The following is a 21,087-nucleotide window of genomic DNA, read 5'->3' as shown; positions in this document are numbered from 1 at the left end:
CCATGGGGCAGGTGGTGGAGACTCAGACCACAGCTGACTTCTATGTGTGCACACACACGTACACACATACGTACACACACACACCACAGGTGCTACAACATGCATGTACATTCACATATCCATGAATAGACATAAACCTGCACATGAACACATACACGTTCACACAAATTCCATAGACACATGCTCACACATGCCCATATCCATACCTACACCATGCACACACACATGCTTATACATTCATGCTCATGCCATATACTACACAATACTACATACACACACACAGGTGCACACTCGCAGACACATGCACAGACACACTGCCTTGAGACTCCAAAAGGGCAAACACAGCACGTGGAATCCTGGTCCTCAGGGCCTCCTTTGCCCCATTGTGGAGGGCAGGTTGCACAGGCCTCTGGGAAAGGCCATATGAGTGGCTGTGTTAGGTTCATTGGGAGCCATTTCGCCCCCAGGAAACATTTTCATTTTGTGCCATCACAGCCTTGCGAATGGGGAGCGTGCACTTCCACCCGGGGCTGCAAGAGGATGTGTGAGGGAGCAGGGGCTGAGCTGAGCCGCAGTCCTGCTGGGCCTTTATTCTCAGCTCATGGACACCCCACCAGCTTCAGATAACATCTGGAGCCAAAACCCAGGAAATGGGCAGGGGAAGGAGCGGAAGCCAAGTCAGCCTGTGTGTTGCCGCAGTTTCAGGGCCTGGTGGAGTCCCTGTGTCAATCCAGAGTGTCCCCTCCCCAGGCCTACATGACCTCTGCCAGAGTTTGACTGACACTCATTGAAATGTGAATACCCACGTGAGCCCCAAGGCAGTGACCTTACCAGTAAGTTGCTGAAGGAGCCCCTCCCTGATGCACTTGGCCCTTTATTGAGAACGTGTTTTGATGGTGCTGAGAGTGATAGAAAGACAGGCTTGGAATCAAACAGGCTCCAGATTCCCCAGCTAGACCAAGTGATGCTGAGCAAGTCTTTCTAACCCTCGAGTCTCAGTTTCTTCATCTCTAAAATGGGAATAATGTCCATAATGCATTGCACTGGATGGTTGTGGGGCTGAATTTGGGAAAAGCTTTGTGACAGGTGAAGTGATAACGCTGATATGACTGTGATCATCACAGAGGGACTGAAGCAGAGTTCATGAGGGACCTGGAGTGCCAGGTGGAAGGAGGGGTAAGCAGGGAGGCAGGAAATAGTGGCTGAAACCTTGAAAATGGAAACCAATTTGGACACCCTGTGCTGCACCAGCTGGCCACTCAGGGCTGGGGTTTGTCCTCAGCCTTCCTGACTTTGCTGCTGGCATTTTCATGGCTAATTAACATGTCATGGGGGTGGGGAGGAAGAAAAACTCAAAACAATTGATTTGTCTCTTTGCCAGCACATCTGGGAAAAGGCTGAGTGTGGGAGGTCAAAATCAAGGCTAAAAATCAGTGGTTTACGTTCTCAAGAAAACACAGGGATCCGCAGGAAAGCTCTAGGAAATCAAAGTTCAACTATAAACTCTTGAGAGAGCAGTGGGCATGGAGGGAGGAGGCATTTAAAGCTCTTCTGGCTTTGCGAGGAGAAGGGTGACACAGAAACCTGGCTCATGGATAAGGAAGCCAAAGGAAGTCAATGAAGAAGTCATCATCCATCCTTCCCTCCCTCCGTCCATAAGCATCCGCCAAGCACCCAGATTGCATCCAGCCCTGTCCTAAGGGTGCTCTGGGTGTCACAGGGAGACAATACAGGGACTTTGCTCTCTAAGCATTCAGATCCGCATTCAAAACAATGAAAGTGCAACTCAAAATTGAGTCCCTACCTCAATAAATGACAACGCCATCTGTATCAGTTAGCTTTCTCTGTGTAACAATCACTCCAAAATTTGGCCTTAAAACAACAACCATTTATGTAGCTCACAATTCAGTGGGTGGGTAATTTGAGTTGGGCTCAACTGGGAAGTCCTTTTGGTCTTCTTGGGTTCACTCACATGGCTGCGGTCAGCTGGGACGGATGAGTCTAGGACAGTTTATTTGTGCATCACATGGTCTTTCATTCTCCATCAGGTTAGCCTGGGCTTGTTCTTACGGTAGAGGCCAGAGACCAAGAGAAAGTGGAAATTGCAAGGTATCTTGAGGCCTGGGCTCAGAATTGGCATGATGTCACTTCTGCCACATTCTGTTGGCCTAAGTCAGTCACATGGCCATGCCCAGATGCAAGTGGTGGGAAAGTAGATTCTGCCTTTAATGGGAGGAACTTGTATGGGAGAGTGAGCATACAGGGAGGGGAGAAATTGAGGCCATTTTTGCAAACTATCAGCCATACCAGTCTTCTAGTTGCTTAGCAAGCAAGATACGGAGTCCATCTTGTCCTCTGTCTCTCAGATTTTACATCTAATCCATGAACAAATCTTGTCACCTGTACCCTTGAAATGAAATATATTTTGGATCCGACCATTCCTTTCACCTTCCCCCGATTGCCACCCTGGTCCAAGAAACCGTCATCTCTTCCCTGGTTCCTGCTTCTTGCCTTTGCCTTCTGCAGCCTATTCTATTCAGCAGCCAGAGAGTCAAGACCTGTCACTTCTCTGCTCAGATACACTCCTCAGAGTCAAAAGCAACATCCTATAATGACCAGTGAGGTACTGCACCATCTGTCTCCCCAGCCCCCAAGATCAGTATCACCTAAACTCCTACCACTCAAGCCTCTTGATGTTGCTAAAAATGCAGGCTTGCCCTCACCACAGGGCCTTTGTGTGTGCAGTTCTGTCTGTCCAGAAAGCACTTTGCCTGGATATCTACCTGCTCAGTCCTTCACCTTCTTCAGCTCTTTACGCAACTGTTACCTTCTCAGTGAAGGTTCTCTTGGCAGTCATTTAAAATGGAAACCCCCTCAACCTTTTCTTCTTCCCTGCTTCATGTTTTTCCATAGCTCTATCATCATCAATACATGTCATATTTTCTTATATGTCTACTTATTGGATAGGCCAGTGCTGTCCAATAGAAGTATAATGTGAGGCCAGGCACAGTGGCTCACACCTGTAATTCCAGCACTTTGGGAGGCCGAGGTGGGTGGATCACATGAGGTCAGGAGTTCGAGACCAGCCTGGCCAACAAGGTGAAACCCCATTTCTACTAAAAATACAAAAATTAGCCAGCCATGGTGGTGGGCGCCTATAATCCCAGCTACTCAGGAGGCTGAGGCGGGAGAATCGCTTGAACCTGGGAGGAGGAGGTTGCAGTGAGCCGAGATCACGCCATTGCACTCCAGCCTGGGCGACAGAGCAAGACTCCGTCTCATAAAATAAATAAATAAAATAAAAATAAAAATTTTTTAAAAGTATAATGTAAGACACATATATAATTTAATTTTCCTAGCAGCCACATTACAAAAGTGAAAACAGGCTAAGCATGGTGGCTTATGCCTATAATCTTAGCACCTGAAGGCAGGAGGATCACCTGAGGCTAGGAGTTTGCGACCAGCCTGGGCAACATAGTGAGACCCCATCTCTACAAAAAATAAAAAAATTAGCTTGGCTTGGTGGCACATGCCTGTACTGCCAGCTACTTAGGAGACTCAGGTGGGAGGATCGCTTAAGCCCAGGAGATAGAAGCGGCAGTGAGCCGTGATCATGCCACTGCACTCCAGCCTGGGGGACAAGGCAAGACACTGTCTCAAAAAAAAATAAAAATAAAAAAGTGAAAATGAGAAATTAATTATAATAATATGCATTGTTCAATTAACTACATCCAAAATATTATCAGTATTTAATTAACTTTAAAAGTTACTAATTTTTAAAATTATTTTGTTTGTACTCAGTCTCTGAAGTCTTGTGTCTATTTTACATAAGACAGCACATGTGAATTTGAACTAGCCACATTTCACATTTGGGAACCACACTGGACAGGACAGAACTAGATTGCAGTTCCACAAGGGCAAGGATTTTTAACTGCTTTGTCACGACTACGTCCCTAGTACCTAGAACAATGTCTCACATGTAGAAGGCACGCAATAAATATTTGGTGATTGAATAAGTCAAGTTCTGAATCAAATGCAATTATGTGGAAAGATAGTTACAGACCCAGAAAAGAGCTATCAACTGGCTATGTCCATGCTCTGGGCTGTGAGGGCAGGACTCTGAAGAGGAGAAGGTAGTTTTTCTCTCCCAGTCTTGCCAACTCATTCAGCACCTCCGTGGTTTTCCATTTTCTCTGGACAGACAGAAAATCTTGCAAGTTCATCCACGTTAGGAAACATTAGCAAGTTAATATGTTGCCCTCTTTTGGGCATTTGCACTTTGAAAGTAGAAGTGAGAGAGAGAGAGCAATGCTTAATCCAAAGCAATGATTCCCTCCTGGAGAATTTTTGGCTCTAGTGGGAACGCTATTACTGGACCATGAATCTTTCTGATGTCCCCGAGTTCACCCCAGAAGTAGGCTGTCAGCCAGGGTGCTTCTGTTGACAGGCTGCCCTTGGGTGGCCTGTTGCTGGGTGCCCCGGCTACTCTCCCCTGCCTGGTATTTTACTACAGACGGTGCTGGAGCTCGATGGGGAGAGGGGGACTTGGGAGGCGCAAGTGCTCTCAGAGTCCAGAATATCTCCAATTCAAGGAAATCACTGAGCCATCTTCTGCAGCCAGCCCTAGGCCAGGCCTCGGGAAGGGTGAAAAGCCTCTATACTTATAAGACGCTTTCACTGGGGGAAAGAGTCGGAGGGCTTCATAGCATTCTCCCTGCTAGGTGGGCAAGCAAGACACAACATGCTCATTTTGCAGATTGGAAAGCTGAACTCCAGAGACAGGAAGTGGGTACCCGAGTCACTCTGAGAGCCTGCTGGGACTCTCTTCTAGGGGAGCGGGCACAATCTCAGCCTGAGGGGTCCTTTGGGTCTAGCTGGAGTGACTGGGTCGAAGGGCTGCTGGCCTGAAATAACTGCATGATATTAAGCAATGAGCGGAGTGGGCAGCGCACAGCTGGACCAGGCCTCCTGGGGAAGGCCGACAGGGATGGGGACAGGGCAGTCACAAGGCAGGGGCAGCCAAGGGGCTGATGGAGCCCCTCCAGGTAACTGGAGACGGATAGGCCTCTGTTGCTTGTTAGGCATATGGGATCTGCCAGCTCCAAGAAACCTACAGCTCTGCCTTTCCCAGGCATCTCCTCCCTCCCCTCTTCCTCTTTGCAACCTTTTGTTCTCTCTCTTCCCCTGCTCTCCTCTGAACTCTCTTTCCTGTCTTCCTTTCTCGTGTATTTCCACGGACGTCCACCTACTCTCTCTCATGCACACCTCCCCTCCCCAACACCCCAGAGTGCTAGACAGGGCTGCCCCATGAGTGGTGATGGTCGGGAATCTAATTTTACTGACTCCGGCTCCCTCCAAAAGCAAGCAGATATCCACTTACTGATGTGATCTGATTTCAGGGGCGCGTGGAGGTCAGGAACTCCCATGGCGCTTCCACTCACTGGCTGCTGTCTGAAATCCCACCATTAGAACTTCATAGCACCAGCTCCTTAAAATGTAACCGCTCCTGAGAAAAGCCATGATCCAAGCTCTTCTCCTAAACTCTTCCCCATCATCGCACATCAGAATGAATGGCTCTGGGAGCCAGGCTTGGGGCGGAACAGAGGAGGCCACAGGACAAAGGGGCATCAGATGAAACAATTTTCCCAGGAGAAATGGGAGGCAGAGGAATAAAACTACTCTCTGTCCTGTCCACCATAGTCACAGGGCCAGGCTTGTGTAAGCATAGTGTGTGTTCTGCACACCTCAATAGGAAGGGGCCCCATCGAAGTGGCTTTCTGACCTGGGTCCCCTCCTTTGGGCACCAGACAATGCTAATGTGGTCCAGGTAGCCACCCTAGCATGTCTTGGAAGTTATTGGGGTTTGGGCCAGATGTGGTGGCTCACACCTGTAATCCCAGCACTTTGGGAGGCTGAGGAGGGCAGATCACCTGAGGTCAGGAGTTCGAGACCAGCCTGGTCAACATGGTGAAATCTTGTCTCTACTGAAAATACAAAAATTAGCCAGGTGTGGTGGTGTGTGCCTGCAATCCCAGTTACTTGGGAGGCTGAGGCAGGAGAATTGCTTGAACCCAGGAGGTGGAGGCTGCAGTGAGCCAAGATTGCATCATTGCACTCTAGCCTGGGCAACAAGAGCAGGACTCCATCTTAAAAAAAAGAAAAAGAAAAAGTTATTGGGGTTTGGAGATTTGCTTTTTTGTTTTTAATTTACTTGAGTATTTGCTAAAAATATAATAGTAGGAGAATATCTGAACTCATGACCTAAGAGGAACTCCACATAGTTTGCAAAAGTCACCCGATGCCATCCACAGTGCAGACCCCTCCTTCCCTGGCCAGGAATGGCAGGATGAGGACTGCTGTTTTGAGTCTGAAATCGCTTCTTCTTCTGTTAATTGATTGTGATACACACTGACCACCTCCGTGCTGGGTCTCCCCAGTTCGTGTTGGACCCACAACTGGGCCCCTATACTCATTGCAAAGAATTCCCAGTCTTTCTGTCTGCAATTCTTCAAAGCTAGTCTTTCTACCTTGCACTTTATCTGCTTTAGTTTTCTCTCTCTGACACCATGAAATTCCATGCAGTTCTAAAATGCTGCAAGGCAGCTGCTTGCACATGATCAAGGTTTTTGGCAAGATGATGCTTCCTCCATGCTCACCTGTTCAGGATCATTCATTCATTCATTCATTCAACGAGTTCTTACTGTGTATTAGGATCTGTGCCAGGCAGTAGGGGTAGCGGTGAATGAGACAGACCTAGGCTCTGCCTTCATGGAGTGTACAGTCTTCTGACCACAGATGCCTTCCACAAAATGCCTTGTTAGGATTGTGGCAGGAATGTGTCCATACGCTTTGTTGGTTTAGAAGGGGATAAGTATCTCCTTGGATGGATCATGCCCGGAATATTGTCCCATTATGCACAGAGGTTTTCTTCTGTAATTGTATCCTGTCTCTAACCAACCCTTCTAGGCTTCTTTCCCTTACTCCTGGTCCATGATGGCAACTGGAGCTAAAAACTGGTCCTTTGCTGCTTGTTGGAAGCTTGCTGCTTAATTGTCTCAGACCCATGGGCAAGTAGGGTTCCTTAGGATGCAAAGTCCCCTCCCATCAGTGCTTTGAGAGCAGGAATTCGGTTCCTTGGAAGAAGCTGAGCTTTTCATTAGAGATCAAAGCCTGGCCCTGGGGAAGCATCACAAAGCAGCTTTTGGCTGTAAAGAATCCCTTTGGGCATATCACTTTCTTTCTAGGCCCTTGGCATCCTCCATTGGACCGGGAACCAATAGACAGAGAGGGAGGAAAGTAGACCCATGGCAGACCTGGGGGCTAAGCCAAGCAATAGGCCTCTTGGGGTTGATCAGACTGGAGCAAAAGTGGTTAAACTGATATACCTGGAGTAGGTAAGGAACCCGGGAAGAAAGGCCTTTGAAGCTGGGTTCTGGGCAGATGGCCCACTTTCGTTTTCTTCATCTCTAATTTATCTGGTATGTAGTCAAGTAGTTAGCTCATGAAGTGTGCCCCAGACTCCCAGTATCCCCAGACTCTCAGTTCTGCCATTCAAGGTTCCCCACAATTTCCCCCCACCCTCATTTTTCCTGTATCACTTTCCCAAGCACCCTGCATCTGAGTGAGTCACAAAGGGTGCATTACCTAGTTGCACGAAATCCGAATTTCTCCCAGGCTGGAAAAGTTAATGTGGGCTATTGAGAGCCTCAGAAGATACAGGAAACAAGATTCTGAGCTGTATCGATGCAGAGGGGAGAGGAGACTCCCTGCGGGTCGTGTTGAGTAGAACGTGAAGTCTGTCTTTGAACGTGGGCCTCTTCTGGACTTACGTCTCCTTCCACGTGGGCGCAGGTCCCCCAGCTTGCTCCCTGAGGATCCAAGACTTGCTCTCTCCTTACTGCCATGCTTCTTCCCCCCGCACCGAGGTCTGGCTCTCTGCGCCTTCACAGATGGTGACTGTCCAGTTTGGCAATTTTAACTATGATCATGCCAAAAGGAGGGTAGATGTTGCAGGGAATTTGCATCATCACCTGGTGGGCCAAAAAGAGCCCTGGAAGTACTCCAGGTCACACCCCAGCCCTTTGCTCGTGTTCACGCTCCTCTTCTGAGCAGTTAGTTGGCCTCTGTGTGGACATCTGCAGTGATGAGGAACTTTGGGAGACAAAATAAATTCTGAGAAATGTCTTCCTTATGTTGACTCAAATCTGCCTACCAGAAAGACCTTCACCCTTTGACTACAGCTATTACCTGGCCCAGAGTTTCCTCTTCCCTGCTCATGCCCAGATTCTCCAACTGTTCCTAGTGTCAGATGACTCAAGTCCCTTCACAACCCTGCTGTCCATCATCAGAGTCCAGTTTATCAATGTCCATTTTAATGTGAGTTTCCCCAAATCAGTTCCAGTACCCAGGAGTTTCCTTCAACCTTTCCATCAGTTAAACCCTGTGAAATGCAAGGCCTAATGCCTTTCCTTTGGGGGATGTCCAAAGGCCCTGGGATTTGTCTTGCTACAGAAATACCCAAGGGCCTGGAAACATTTGGCCTGCTCTATAGAGCCAGGGCTTGTCCTTGGCATTTACTGAGTCCAGGGAGGAGGCCTGGGGCTATTGGCCAAGCAGACTGCAATGTACCTGAGCAGTCTTGCTCACCTCAGCCATTCCTCAGCATCTCCCGCAGAAGAGATTCAAGCCTATTCCCCATGGAGGCCAGGAGCTGGTGCTCTGTATCTTGGTTACGGTCGTAGGCAGGAACAGGCTTATTCCTAGGGGAACTCAGGAGAGAGAGAGGATGGGGAGGAGAGATGGGACCACCAGGACCATGGCATGCTATTTCCATTCGGTGAACCCCCAGGCAGGTGGGTTCCTCTCTGGGAGTACCATGTGGAGACATGTATGGGTGTATCAGGACCCACGTGCTGGAGGGCGGTGACTCTGATGTGGCAGAGCAGGGGGATCGCACTGCAGCACTGGAACTCAGAAGGCCTGGACGGCAGCCCCAACTTGGCCATGACTACCTTAGAGCCCTCAGACATGCCACCCCAGATTTCCTGGCCTCCAGATCTTCATCTGTAGAATGAGGGCTGAGTGATCTCTGAACTTCATTTAGCTAGGATATTGCAGGACTCCATGAAGAACTATGCTTCTTTACTAGCTAATAACTTCATCCTTTACCGGTTCTAAGATAAAGAACTCTTTCTTCCTCCTTTCCCTGCTTCTTCCTTCTTCACTCTCCTCTCTCCACCTCCTTCTATCTTTCTTTTCCTCTTTTCTCCAGTATTTCATTCTCCTCCCCTCTCAGAATATTTCTAATAATATTCCCTTCTAAGAACAAAGGGCATTTACTGCATGGTACCTGCTCTGAAAACCCTCACTTCACAACTTATTATTGGAGATAAAATTCATACACAGACAAAATGCCAAGTATACTGGCCTAAATGCCACAAGTCAGATGGAGAGGAGAATTTCATCCACCTGGGAAGGTCTTGGAAGGCTCCCAGGGGAGTTAACATCTGCCCAGGATAGTCAAGGTTGGACAGGATGCAATGATCTGACAAAGCAGGGTGGTAGTGCCAGCGGACAGAGAATGGCTGTCGAGGACCCAGAGGCAGCAAGGCACCTGGGGGTCTGGGAGAGATGAGGAAGGTCAGATACAGCAGTGAGAGAGAGCAAGGCTGGGAGAGGGGGTTTGGGCAGGGAATGGAATGCTCAGAATTGTGCTTTAAGAAAGTTAACGTGGCAGCCATTTATTTGGAAGAGGGATTTCGAAGGTCAGCGCTGGTCCTTGTCTCTCCCTGCTTCCAGCCCACTTCAAATGCTGGGCATCACATCACAGCTCTGACGTGCCCATCTCAGGTCTGCTCTGTCCAGCTCTAGGACCCTGGTGGTGGTCACAACACTCTGAACACAAACATCTTCCCTGTGCTTTCTACTTTCTACTTAGCCTCCCCGTGAATAAGATGAGAGGCCTGGTCAGAAGCTATCTGAGGCCGCTGCCAGCAAAGAGATTTCAGCAGGTGTGTGGAATCAGCAGCATCACTGCAGGCCACAAGTCCAGGAAACTAGGGCCTGGAGAAGTCCATGGGCCCGTTGAGGTCTGACTGTGAGGGGAAGTGCCCTGGCCTTTGGGACAGAGACCTTATACTGGGTGACCCTGCCTGGCTTTGAAGACTTCTTGGTAGTGATGCGCTCCCCACTGGCCTCTGCGGGCAGAGACCTGCTTTTCAAAAGGCCGGCTTTATTTGCTGCTTGTGTGGGCTTTTCAAAAAGGAGCCAGCGCTGAACCCCGGCTGAAGAGGCTGAGCCTTTCCAGCTCTGCGGCCGGCTGACCTGTCTTATTTCTCCATGCCCCTCCCTGGTGCCTTTGGAGAGGGAGTCTCTGGCCTTCCCCTCCTTTCTGACCATCAGGGCCCTGCCTCCAGTGTCCCCTCCCTGTTCTGCCCCAACTCTGGGGAAGAGTGAGGCTGACTCAGCTGAGCACGGCGGGAAACCTGACACCTGAGAGCTGGCCTCCGGGGAGCCCCAGAGAAGCCCAAGAGGGTTTGGATCCCATCCTACTCTCCCAGGATCCCACAGCCCTGGAGCAGGGACAGCTGGTTCTGGTCAGCTGGGGGGCCTGCAACAGGGACCCTGAACAGAACTGTGCTTTAAGTGCCCACCAGCAGAAGGCCATTGTCACTGGGGTGGCCCCGGGTGGGTGGCAGGCCAGGCCGAGATCTCAGGTGCCCTGTGGGGCCCTTCAGGCTGCCTGTTCTTCCCCTCCTTCAGCCCCCTTTTCCTTGGAGTACTGGAAGGCAGTGCCTCTCAGCCCTGGAGTCTTGAGGATGAAGCTCCACTTTTCTCCAGAGCAAGTCGTGGGGCTGGAGCATCAGGACCTCCAGCTCAGGATCGGCCTTCCCTGAAGAAGCCTTTGCTGCCTTCCGTGGTCCCCGGCATCTGACTTCTTGGCCTGGGGCTTTACTCCTGCCCAGGCCCAGCCCTCACTCCACTCCCCTCATCTGCTGGCCAGAGGAGCCCCCCGACTGCACCCAGTGTGTCCTCTTGGTGTCCTGGCCCTATTTCTGCGCTGTCTTCCTTCCTGGGAGGCCCCCTGTCTTAGTCTGTTTTGGATGCTCTAACAGAAGGCCATAGGTTGGGAGCTTATGAACAACAGAAATGTACCACTCTCAATTCTGGAGGCTGGGCAGTCCAAGATCAAGGTGCTGGCAGATCTGGGGTCTGGTGAGGGCCCGCCTCCTCATAGATGGCTTCTTTCCTCTGTGTTCTCACTGGTGGAAGCAGCAAGCCAGCTCTTTGGGGCCTCTTTTATAAGGGCACTAATCCTATTCATTGGGTTTTATCCCCACGACCTAATCACCTCCCAAAGGCCCTGCCTCCTAAATCCATCACCTTGGCAGTTAGGATTTGAACTTGTGACTTTGGGGTGACACCAACATTCAGACCACAGCACTCTCTCACTGCTACCTTATTTCATCAAGCTTCCTAACTCCCTGTGCTCTGTCCCCTTCTGCCACATTTGACTTTCAGGAAACATCTTGGTTCAAATTTCTACTTTGTCACTTATCAGATGAGTGTCCCAGGCAAGACAGTGAGCCTTTTAGAGACTGGGGGACTTTGTCACTGTTATTGCCACCCACCTTCCCCACTGCTCTCTGCTTCTCCCTTTCCTTTCCCTCCTCCATGGGTTCTTCTGTCCTTTTATCCACCCACTATCCAGCAGCCAGCAGTCCACAGGCATTTGTGGGTCACCTGTAGTGTGTACCGTGTGTGCCAGGTGGGTATCAGGTGAGCCCAGCACCTATGGGTTCCCCCTGTCCCAGCTGTGCAAGGCTATCCTCAGCCCTGCACCCACCTCGCTTAGGCCCCCACCCCCTGCTTTATGGTACAGCTCCCGGCCAATTCTCAGGTGTGCTCACTGTCCGTATCAACTCCAGAATTCTAAGATGCACATTTTTCTTCTGAAATGAATATGTGTCTTACCACTGATGTGCTTATTTAATGTGGTGTTTGTCTGTTTCTAGGAGACCCTTCTTTCTCCCTACTCCCTAAAAATATTAATTAGCTCATAAAGGATCTTTCGACTGATGGCATTTTAGCCTGGGGAAATACGACAAATGCATAACGTAATCAGGGACATCTGGAGATTATTTTTTAACTTGAAGGAGTAACTCTAATGGGAAAAATTGCAGGTTTTCTACTAATGGGGTATTTGGGATGTCTGTTTTTCAGACATCACTGATCATTGACTTGTCATGGGCCTAGATATTCTATCCTGAGAGCTTCACTCCTTTGGTCTTAGGGACCAAACAGAGCAGCTGCTGCCTCGTACTGTTACAGATCCCACATGATTTAGGGCTGAGGAGAGGCCCCCGAGGGCAAGGTGATGTTTCCACTTTCAGTTCCCTTCTCAGCAGGGTGTTGAGACCAAGAACCACTCTGGAGATGGAGACGGTGGAGGGAAGAAGCACAGCCTCCCAGAAGGGAAGTCAAAGGACCTTGCAGGTAGAAATGGCCTGGAATGTTACAGACAGCCAGATACCTGTGTCCACCTTCCTCTGGCTGCCACCTGGAGAGAAGGCATCTGCTCTCACTTCCCAGTGTGTCCGCTTGTAGGATGGTAGAAACCTCCCCAGGCTGGGGCAGTTGGTGCTCCTCCTCGTGAGCCTCCAGAGAATCCTGAAGGCTCCTTGGACAGAGTGGGTATCCTCGTGGCAGGAGGGGCTGCTGCGAGAGAGGCAGCTGCACGTTCGTGGCAGTGGGGGAGGCTCCACCAGGGCCCACCCGGGAGGGTGCTGGCCAGCCCCGCCTGACCTGGCCCTGCCATGCCACAGCATCAAAACCCAGAGCCTACCTGGCCCCACTTGTCATTCTCTTTCCCATTCCATTTCAAACCGGTCTGCCTTCAACCAGCCTCAAACCCACAGTCCCTTCGAGCCACGGCACTTCCCTCACTCCCCACAACAATCCGTCAGACAAGCAGGTATTTACTGGGTGCCAGCACCAAGCCAGGTGCGTGGGGATCCAGAAACAGCAAAGACATGAAGCCCAGCCGGGTGGGGGCGGCCAGTGTGAAGAGACAGCTCAAGGTAGCCACTGCCATGTGCCAAAGGAGTGGGAGAGAAGGGAGTTCTCAGAGCTCAGAGGAGGAAGGCATCCCTGGGGCTGGTGGGCAGGGTGGCATTTCTGGAGGAACTGAGAGGAGACACGGACCTTTTGAGATGGGAAAAGCAGCCAGGGAGATGGGAGCACAAGCTCTCCAGTGGGAATGTGCGAGAAGTGGTCCTCCTAATGAGTCTCCAGAGAAGGCTGAAGGCTCCTTGGTAGACTAGTGTGGACGGCTGGGGGAGGGCTTGGAGGGGTCTGTGGGAAACATGGAGAATGGAGCTTTAATACTAGGCCAAGGGGAAGCCAGGCGCAGTGGCTCACGCCTGTAATCCCAGCACTTTGGGAGGCTGAGGTGGGTGGATCATGAGGTCAGGAGATCGAGACCATCCTGGCCAACAGGGTGACACCCCGTCTCTACTAAGAATACAAAAATTAGCTGGGTGTGGTGGCGTTTGCCTGTAATCCCAGCTGCTCGGGAGGCTGAGGCAGGAGAATGGCTTGAACCCGGGAGGCGGAGATTGCAGTGAGCTGAGATCATGCCACTGCACTTCAGCCTGGTGACAGAGTGAGACTCCATCTCAAACAAAAACAAAAACAAACAAAACCAGGCCAAGGGGTTTGGATTTCACCAGGAAGTAGTGGTCGCTGCTCCACTCTATCAGTTAGGAAACTTGGCTGAAGTGCTTTGCTCTGTGTACGGAGCTGGCTTTTTTCCTACAGAGTTGCACTGTCCAAAATGAAAGTCACTCACCTCCAGTTGCTACTGGGCACTTGGAATGAGGCTAGGGAGAACTGACATGTGTTGTAACTACAAAATAGCCACCAGATTTTGAAGACATAGTATGAAAAGAAAAGAATGTAAAAAAGCTAAATAATGTTTTACATATAATACATATTGAAATAACATTTCGGATATGATGAATTACAGAAACATATATTATTCAAATTAATTTCAACTGTTTCTTTTTACTTTTTAAAAGGTGACTACTAGGAAATGTAAAATTCCCTACGTGGCCCACATTATAATTCTGTTGGACAGTGCTGGATGAGAGTCTTGACAATACCCATTTTCACCCCATTCTTTTCCTTTATAGTCATGCTTATCTTCTACTTCTCTTCTTTATCCCTCTGCAGTCCTCCCTTTTCTTGCCTCCCTTCCCTCTGTCACACTGGCAGTCTCCTTCCCTTTGTCCTGTGTCATGGTAGACCACGGAATGAGGGGAAGGGGGTCTGGCGCCGCTTGCTCTTGCTGCAGCTCCCGAACTCAGCAAAGCCAGAATCTATAAGGCAGAGAGGCCCTACTTATGGAAATGCTTGTGGGAATTAAAGTTCTAGATAATTCTTTTCTGGCTCACTTGCAGTCAAGCAGAAATTCTTTGGATTTTCATTTCTTTTCGCAAAGATTTATCTTAAAAAATTGATCAGTGGCATGCACATAATCTACAAGGCTGAATAGACTAGTATAAGACACATTGAGTCAAGCAGCTTCAGTCTGCCCTTTGCCCTCCACACTAGAGGCAAAATCCCTCAACTGCAGCTCACTTTTAACTCTTCTTCAGGCATTTCTTTCCTAAAGGACATAAATTACCAATCAAATTTACAACCAAAGATTAGATTTCTATTTGTCGATTTTTAAATTTCTAATATTGCCTATGTTATTCATATTGTGGAAGAAATGTCTTTTTCTGTTCTAATATAGCTTATTATTTGTTTTATTGTTAATATAGAAATGTTGTTTACTGTTGAGCCAAGTATAACATCATACAGGTAGTTACACTTTCTTACACAACTTTTTCTTTTCCTGGTCATAATAATTGCCTCATTTTCTTTTGATTGTTTTGTTTTCTATAGTATTTTTACAAATTCTTACCAAATTCTCTATCACATTGTAAAATTCCTTCAAATACTATTTTTCAAAATATTCTTTTTTTCCTTTTTTTTTTAATTGAGATGGGGTCTTGCTATCTTGTCCAGGCTGGTCTTGAACCCCTGACCTCAAGTGGTCCTCCCGCCTCAGCCTCCTAAGTAATCCCAAAGTGTTGGGATTATGGGTGTGAGCCACTGTGCAGTAATACTATTTTCCTGTGGCCATATTTGTCAGCAGTCGCATTGTTTCCAGTCCCCTCTCCTCTCCTCCAGATCCCCTCCCAGAGTCCCTCCTATTCCCCTGTGGAATGGCTGCAGAGGTCCCTGCGCAGCTGTGTGCTTGGGAAGCCTTCCACCTCTGTCGAGTGCAGCCCTGTTTTGTTGTTCCTCTTTCTTGGTTTATGTTAGTACCTTTTTGAGGAGTGTTGAGAAGCTTAATTTTTTTTTAGCTTATATATGTTTGAAAATGGCTTTATTCTATTCTCATACTTGATTAATGGTTTGGCTGGGCAGATAATTCTAGATTGGAAATCATCCTTCCCCCTCAATACCTTGAAGGCAGCTGCTCTATTGTTTTCAAGCTTCTGGATTCATTCATTCTTGAAAAATCTCAAGCTATTCTGATTTCTGACCTTCATGGGACCTGTTTGATTTTTCTCTGGAAGGCTTCAGAACCACCTCTTTGCTCCCGTTGTTTGGATACTTCATGGGGAGATGTCTTTCGGGCGGGTTCTTTCCCCCATCTATTTTGCTGGGCACTCAGAGGCCCTTTTCTATCTAGGAATGCAGACTTTCAGTTCTAGGAAACAGGCTTCGTAATTTTTTTTCCTAATTTTCTCCCTATCATTTCCTCCATTCTTTCTCTCTTTCTAGTGAAATGTGGAATTTCTGACTGGTTCCTTCAACGTTTGCATCTTTTTTCCTCCCATTCCCCACTTCTTTGTCTTCTCATTCTGGTTTCTTGGAGTCCTCAGCTTTGTCTTCCAGTTGCCCTGTTGAATTTTATTTCATCTCATACATTTCTAATTTCCAAGAGATCTTTTTCTCGTTTTCTCATTGATCCTTCTACAAGAGCTTCTTGTTGTTGCATGGATCCAACATCTTATTTTCCTGAGTGTATGGATTATATTGTTTTGAAGTTAATTTTTTTTCTAGCCCTTGCATTAACTCTGTTCCTCTAGTTCATTTTTTAAAAATTATACTTTAAGTTCTGGGATACATGTGCAGAACGTGCAGGTTTGTTACATAGGTATATATGTGCCATGGTGGTTTGCTGCACCCATCAATCCATCATCTACATTAGGTATTTCTCCTAATGCTCTCCCTCCTCTTGTCCCCTACCCCTCGACAGGCCGCGGTGTGTGATGTTCCCCTCCCTGTGTCCATGTGTTCTCATTGTTCAACTCCCACTTATGAGTGAGAATATGTGGTGTTTGGTTTTCTGTTCCTGTGTTGGTTTGCTGAGAATGATGGTTTCCAGTTTCATCCATGTCCCTGCAAAGGACATGATACTCTGAGTTCATTTTTAAAAATTTGGTAGGTTCTCTTTCTCTTTTCACTTTGTAATCAAAAGGCTGATCACTCTTAGGCTATCTGTTCATGCCAAACAGTAGGTCACTAAAGCTGTCTAGAATGCCTGTGTGCCTTGAGGGTGAGAATGGACTTTTCAATGAATGGGCTTCATTATAGAGTGGCCAGTTGGGGACCCAGTGATTTAACTGGGGTGCTCTCAACCAGAAGTATCTGCAGAGCTCTTCCTGGGACCAATGATTTTCTTTAGAGAAGCATCCCCCAGTTTCACCCTCGGGCTGTGGAGGGTGCAGGGGAGGGGCACACGCTTGGGTAACAGTGTTTTTTGCACCAAGTGGTGGAAGAAGACAGGGATTCCAAAGTTTCATATACAGACTTTCACTTAATTCTGCTGTGTTTGTTAGCATGGTGCTGCACCCCTCCCCTCTTCTGCCTCGGGTCAATCCCCACTCCTACTGGAGCCTCTCTGGGAAGGAAATTCACTGCCCTGCATGAGAACGGTGAGGTGCCCTGGGCAGAACTGCTCGTTACACAGATTGCAATCAGTCTCCCTGTTCTCAGTTCTGCCCTTTCTCCTGCCTTCCAAAGTAGTCCACTGCCTCCAATTCCTGACCCTTCCGGCACTGTGTGGCAAGACTTGTCCATTTCTTCTTGACCACTCCTTTGGTAGGTGCTTGGTCTTCAATTTCTCAGCTCTGCTAATTCCTCCATCTGCTTTCTTTTTCTTCCAAAAATTTGTTGACATCTGTTGCCTGCTGATGTCACCTCTCCTGTTCTCTGTCCTTGTCTGTTTATTGTCTCTTTATTCCTTTGTTCTCATTTTAGTGGGTATTAGGAGGAGCAGACATGTACTGAATCTGCCATGGTTAGCAGGAAGTTTTCTGTAAATCTTTCTGAAATGCCGGGTCTACTTCTTGGCCTCATTAAAGGCCTTCTTTGCCACCTACAGCTGGATTTTCGCTTAGAATTTGTAAGGCTTTCTTGTCATCAGGCTCAATTTTATTTAGAAAAGGACTAGAGCTCAAATTGAATGTAGCCTGAACCCAGCTTATACCTGGACACATTTGCTTTTAAATAAATGACAATGTTATAATAAATTATTTAGCTATTACTTAAATAAAAAAACTCTTTCGTGTGATCTGAGTCTTTTCTTTCCTTAAAACTGTATGCAAAACAACTTCTGGTTGTTTTTTCTCTGGGAATTAGGGCTCCATACGGATTGAGTCCTGGCTGGCCAGGCTTCAGTGAAGTTCAGAGCTTGGCTAAGCTGGACTAACTTTTCTCCATGTGGCATCTTTAAAAAGGCAGTAGGGTCAGTGAGCTTGCATAGGAGTCTAATTGAAAAGGCCAAGCTTTAGGAACCTTAAAACTTCTAAACAAGTACGTTAATTATAAAAAGGATGCTTATGTATTCATTAAAGACACACTTCCCCCCTCCAACAGGTACACACACACAGCCTTTACCTGGCTGGGTTAAAGATGACCACACGCCTCTAACAGTGATGACCCTGCTGTGTCCTAATGCAGGTCTAGAGCTTCGTCAGCCCCAGGCTGCCCCTGGTGGGCACAAGAGTCAGTGTGGTGACTGCTCGTGCTGGTCGTCATGGAGATGTCTCTGTCCTTGCCTTCCAGGTGCCCCCTTTCAAAGGTCTCAGCATCCTCACGCTACCTCCTGCCGCCACTTCCACCTGGGCCCCCCGCAGCCGCAGCAGCTCGCTCCCGACTTCCCGCTGGCCCACCCCGTGCAGTCGCAGCCAGGCCTCAGCGCCCACATGGCCCCGGCCCACCAGCACAGCGGCGCCCTGCACCAGTCGCTGACCCCGCTGCCCACCCTGCAGTTCCAGGACGTCACAGGTCCCTCCTTCCTACCTCAGGCCCTGCACCAGCAATACCTCCTGCAGCAGCAGCTCCTGGAAGCCCAGCACCGCAGGCTCGTCTCGCACCCCAGGTTGGTGCTGCCTGGGGCGGAGGTGGGGACCCGGGTGGGGCTCGGTGAGAGGGCAGGGCCAGGGCGAGGGCGTGGGCGTGGCCCGGTGTGGCGGAGACGGGGGCGGGGCTACAGGCTGCTGGACTCCTGGCTTCTCTCCCTGGTTTGGCTGACCGTCACCAAGTGGGTCTCTGTAGGAAGTAGCTGTTGTTTCAGAGGCGTTCATTTCAGGCAGTGAGCACTGTCCTGACCTGACATGGGCTCCCTCAGAAGCCAGTGTGTGTCCCCATTGCGTCACCCAGTGCAGGGTCGGGGACTGGGTAACTGGTGGTCCATGATCCTCACAGTGGACGCCTGCATGGTATGGGAGGAAATTTGTCTAGGGAACCGCTCATGTCCCCTCCAGCTTTATGACTGCCTGATTCTAACACCCAAGAACCCTAAAGGATACCAAAAGGAAATGACTGGTTCCAGGAATGGCTGGTTCCCGCCCTCAAGAGCTCTCAAGAACCCACGGTCTAGATAGAGTCTGGCTACATATTAATACCTAGGAAACAAGCAGGGAGTCAAATTAGACAATCCTCATCAAATAGGTCTGGAGTAGCTGTGGGGCCCTGGGTGAGTCACTGTGCCTCTCTGAGTCCCAACTGTCAGGAGAAAGAGTTGGATAGTCAGTGGATCTCAAACTTTTTGGTCTCAGGACTCTTTTCCACTCTTGCAAATTAATGAAGACTACAAAGAGCTTCTGTTTATGTGGGTTTTGACTACTGATGTTTACCATATTAAAAATGAAAACTAAAAAGTTTTAAATATTTATTAATTCTCTTAAAAATAACAAATTCATGTTATATTTTATATATGTTATATTATATATCTATTTTAAATATAATAATATATTTTTATGAAAAATAACCACTATATATAAATTTAGTGAGAAGAATGACTTTTTAAAAACATATTTGCAAATCTCTTTAATGTGTGGCTTAATAGAAGGCAGCTGTGTTCTTATGTCTGCTTCTGCATTCAATCTTGCAGAATCTGTGTCATGTAGTATCTGCAAAACTTCTCTGTTCATTTGTGACAGAATGAGAGTGAAAAGGCAAATAGCCTTATAGTATTATTAGGAAAATAGTTTTGACCTCTTGAGCCACCTGAAAGGGTTGCAGGGACTCCCAAGGATGCTCGGAGCACACTTTGAGAAATGCTGGACTAGATCATCTCTAAGGCCCTAGGATGCTTGAGATAGAAGGTGAGTGTTGTAGGAGATCAGAAGGAGAAGAGGTCACCATGATCTGGGATGTTCAAGGAGGCCTTCCTGGAGGAGGAAGGCTTTGACCTGTGCCATGAAAGCTGGGAAGAGTGTTGAAAAAGGGTTGAGGAGAGGAGAAGAGCATGATGGGAGTAGAGGGGTGCATCGAGCCTGCAGGAGGCAAGTCTGTGTGTCTTGAAGATGGCCCACCAAGGACCGTGAAAAGGAGAAGGGCGAAGAGGCAGAGAGCGTGGGTGGAGGCAGGTAGTCTGCCGCAGACACACCAAGGGAGAGACCTCCACACAGCGGGCAGCCTGGAGACAGCCAGAGTTCCTGAGGTGCAGCCTGCTGTTCATCTGGGAAGCTTCCTTGGAGTTTGCCAAGAGTGGTGAAGCTCAGTGCTTGCTAGACTGTGGGTGCTGAGAGGGGCTGCAAGAGTGGGGCAACCTGAGGGTTTCTCAGAGCTCCTGAGAACTAGTGGCCTGGGTAGCCCCTGACGCCAGGGCTCTCCATCCCTTCTGGTGCAGGCGGAGTCAGGAGCGTGTATCTGTCCACCCCCACCGCCTCCACCCCAGCTTCGACTTCGGCCAACTGCAGACACCTCAGCCCAGGTATTTGGCTGAGGGCACTGACTGGTGAGTCTTCAGGGCCCCTGGGGGAGGCAGGGAGGAAGGGAGGAAGGAGGGAGGAGGGAGGAGGGAGGAGGGAGGTCTTGCCAGGTCCATGGAGTTGCTGTTTTCATTCACTTTGAGTGGTGCGGGAGGCCTAGTTCTCAGGCCCCAGCCTTTGCCTCTGCTCCCAGCCACCCTCTGGGCCAGATGGTCCCACATGGGCCTGGTTCTAGCAATTAGCTTAGATGTTACTGGGTGCTATTATGGACTCAGCGTTCAGCATAGGACTCAGTGTTCACGGTCCTGCAGTGGGGGAGGCGGGACAGGGATAGAAAACATTTCCCAGGCTCAATGAGGGATATGAACCAGTGGTCCCTTGGAGGAGAGCAGAAAGGAGAATTCCGAGGAACTGGGTGGTCAGGAAGTCTTCCTGGAGGAGGTGTGTCTCAAGGGATCCACAGAGAAGTGCCAGGGCATGCCAGCAAGGCAGTGCTGGGTGGGGTGGCTGTGTAAACACAGGCTTACATTGCATCTTGAAGGATGGAGACAAAGCCAGCCAGGTCAGAGGTCAGGACTGAGGAGGGGAGCTGGGGAGAGAGGTTGAGGGTGGTGTTGTTGCTGAGTCTTTGCAGATAGTGGGCCCCTGAGAGACCTGCCCATAATTTCCCTCACTCAGGACAGACGTCTTTGTTGTCCCGAGATGCAGGGTCGCTTGGTTTTGGATCCTGGGTCCCACCCAACTCTGGTTCTAGCTCAGAAGAGAGCCGATATTAACTAGAGTTGGATCGGAACCCTTGAAAACTTAA

At 49.0% G+C, this 21,087-nt stretch overlaps 2 protein-coding genes across 3 annotated transcripts in view; one reads left to right on the top strand and one right to left on the bottom strand.

Moving 5' to 3' along the window:
* Nucleotides 1–21,087, bottom strand: part of ATP5F1A (ATP synthase F1 subunit alpha) — a 541,488-nt gene that overhangs the window by 331,843 nt on the left and 188,558 nt on the right. The gene's annotated exons all lie outside the window — the stretch shown is intronic.
* ARK2C (arkadia (RNF111) C-terminal like ring finger ubiquitin ligase 2C) overlaps nucleotides 1–21,087 on the top strand; it is a 127,929-nt gene that overhangs the window by 80,859 nt on the left and 25,983 nt on the right. Inside the window, exons 1-3 of one of the 2 annotated variants that reach the window (XM_050767978.1) lie at nucleotides 16,953–17,160; nucleotides 18,127–18,442; nucleotides 20,198–20,305. In XM_050767978.1, coding sequence (XP_050623935.1) covers nucleotides 16,986–17,160; nucleotides 18,127–18,442; nucleotides 20,198–20,305 — 599 coding nt within the window. In that variant the 5' untranslated portion in view covers nucleotides 16,953–16,985. Of the gene's footprint in view, nucleotides 1–16,952; nucleotides 17,161–18,126; nucleotides 18,443–20,197; nucleotides 20,306–21,087 lie in introns of those variants that run through there. The other variant, XM_050767979.1, reaches the window with a different exon arrangement.

Source organism: Macaca thibetana, chromosome 18 (genome assembly GCF_024542745.1).
Source record: "Macaca thibetana thibetana isolate TM-01 chromosome 18, ASM2454274v1, whole genome shotgun sequence".
NCBI classification, from domain to species: domain Eukaryota; kingdom Metazoa; phylum Chordata; class Mammalia; order Primates; family Cercopithecidae; genus Macaca; species Macaca thibetana.
The sequence above is the reverse complement of the archived record's forward strand: the minus strand, read 5'-3'. Positions and strand labels throughout refer to the sequence as shown.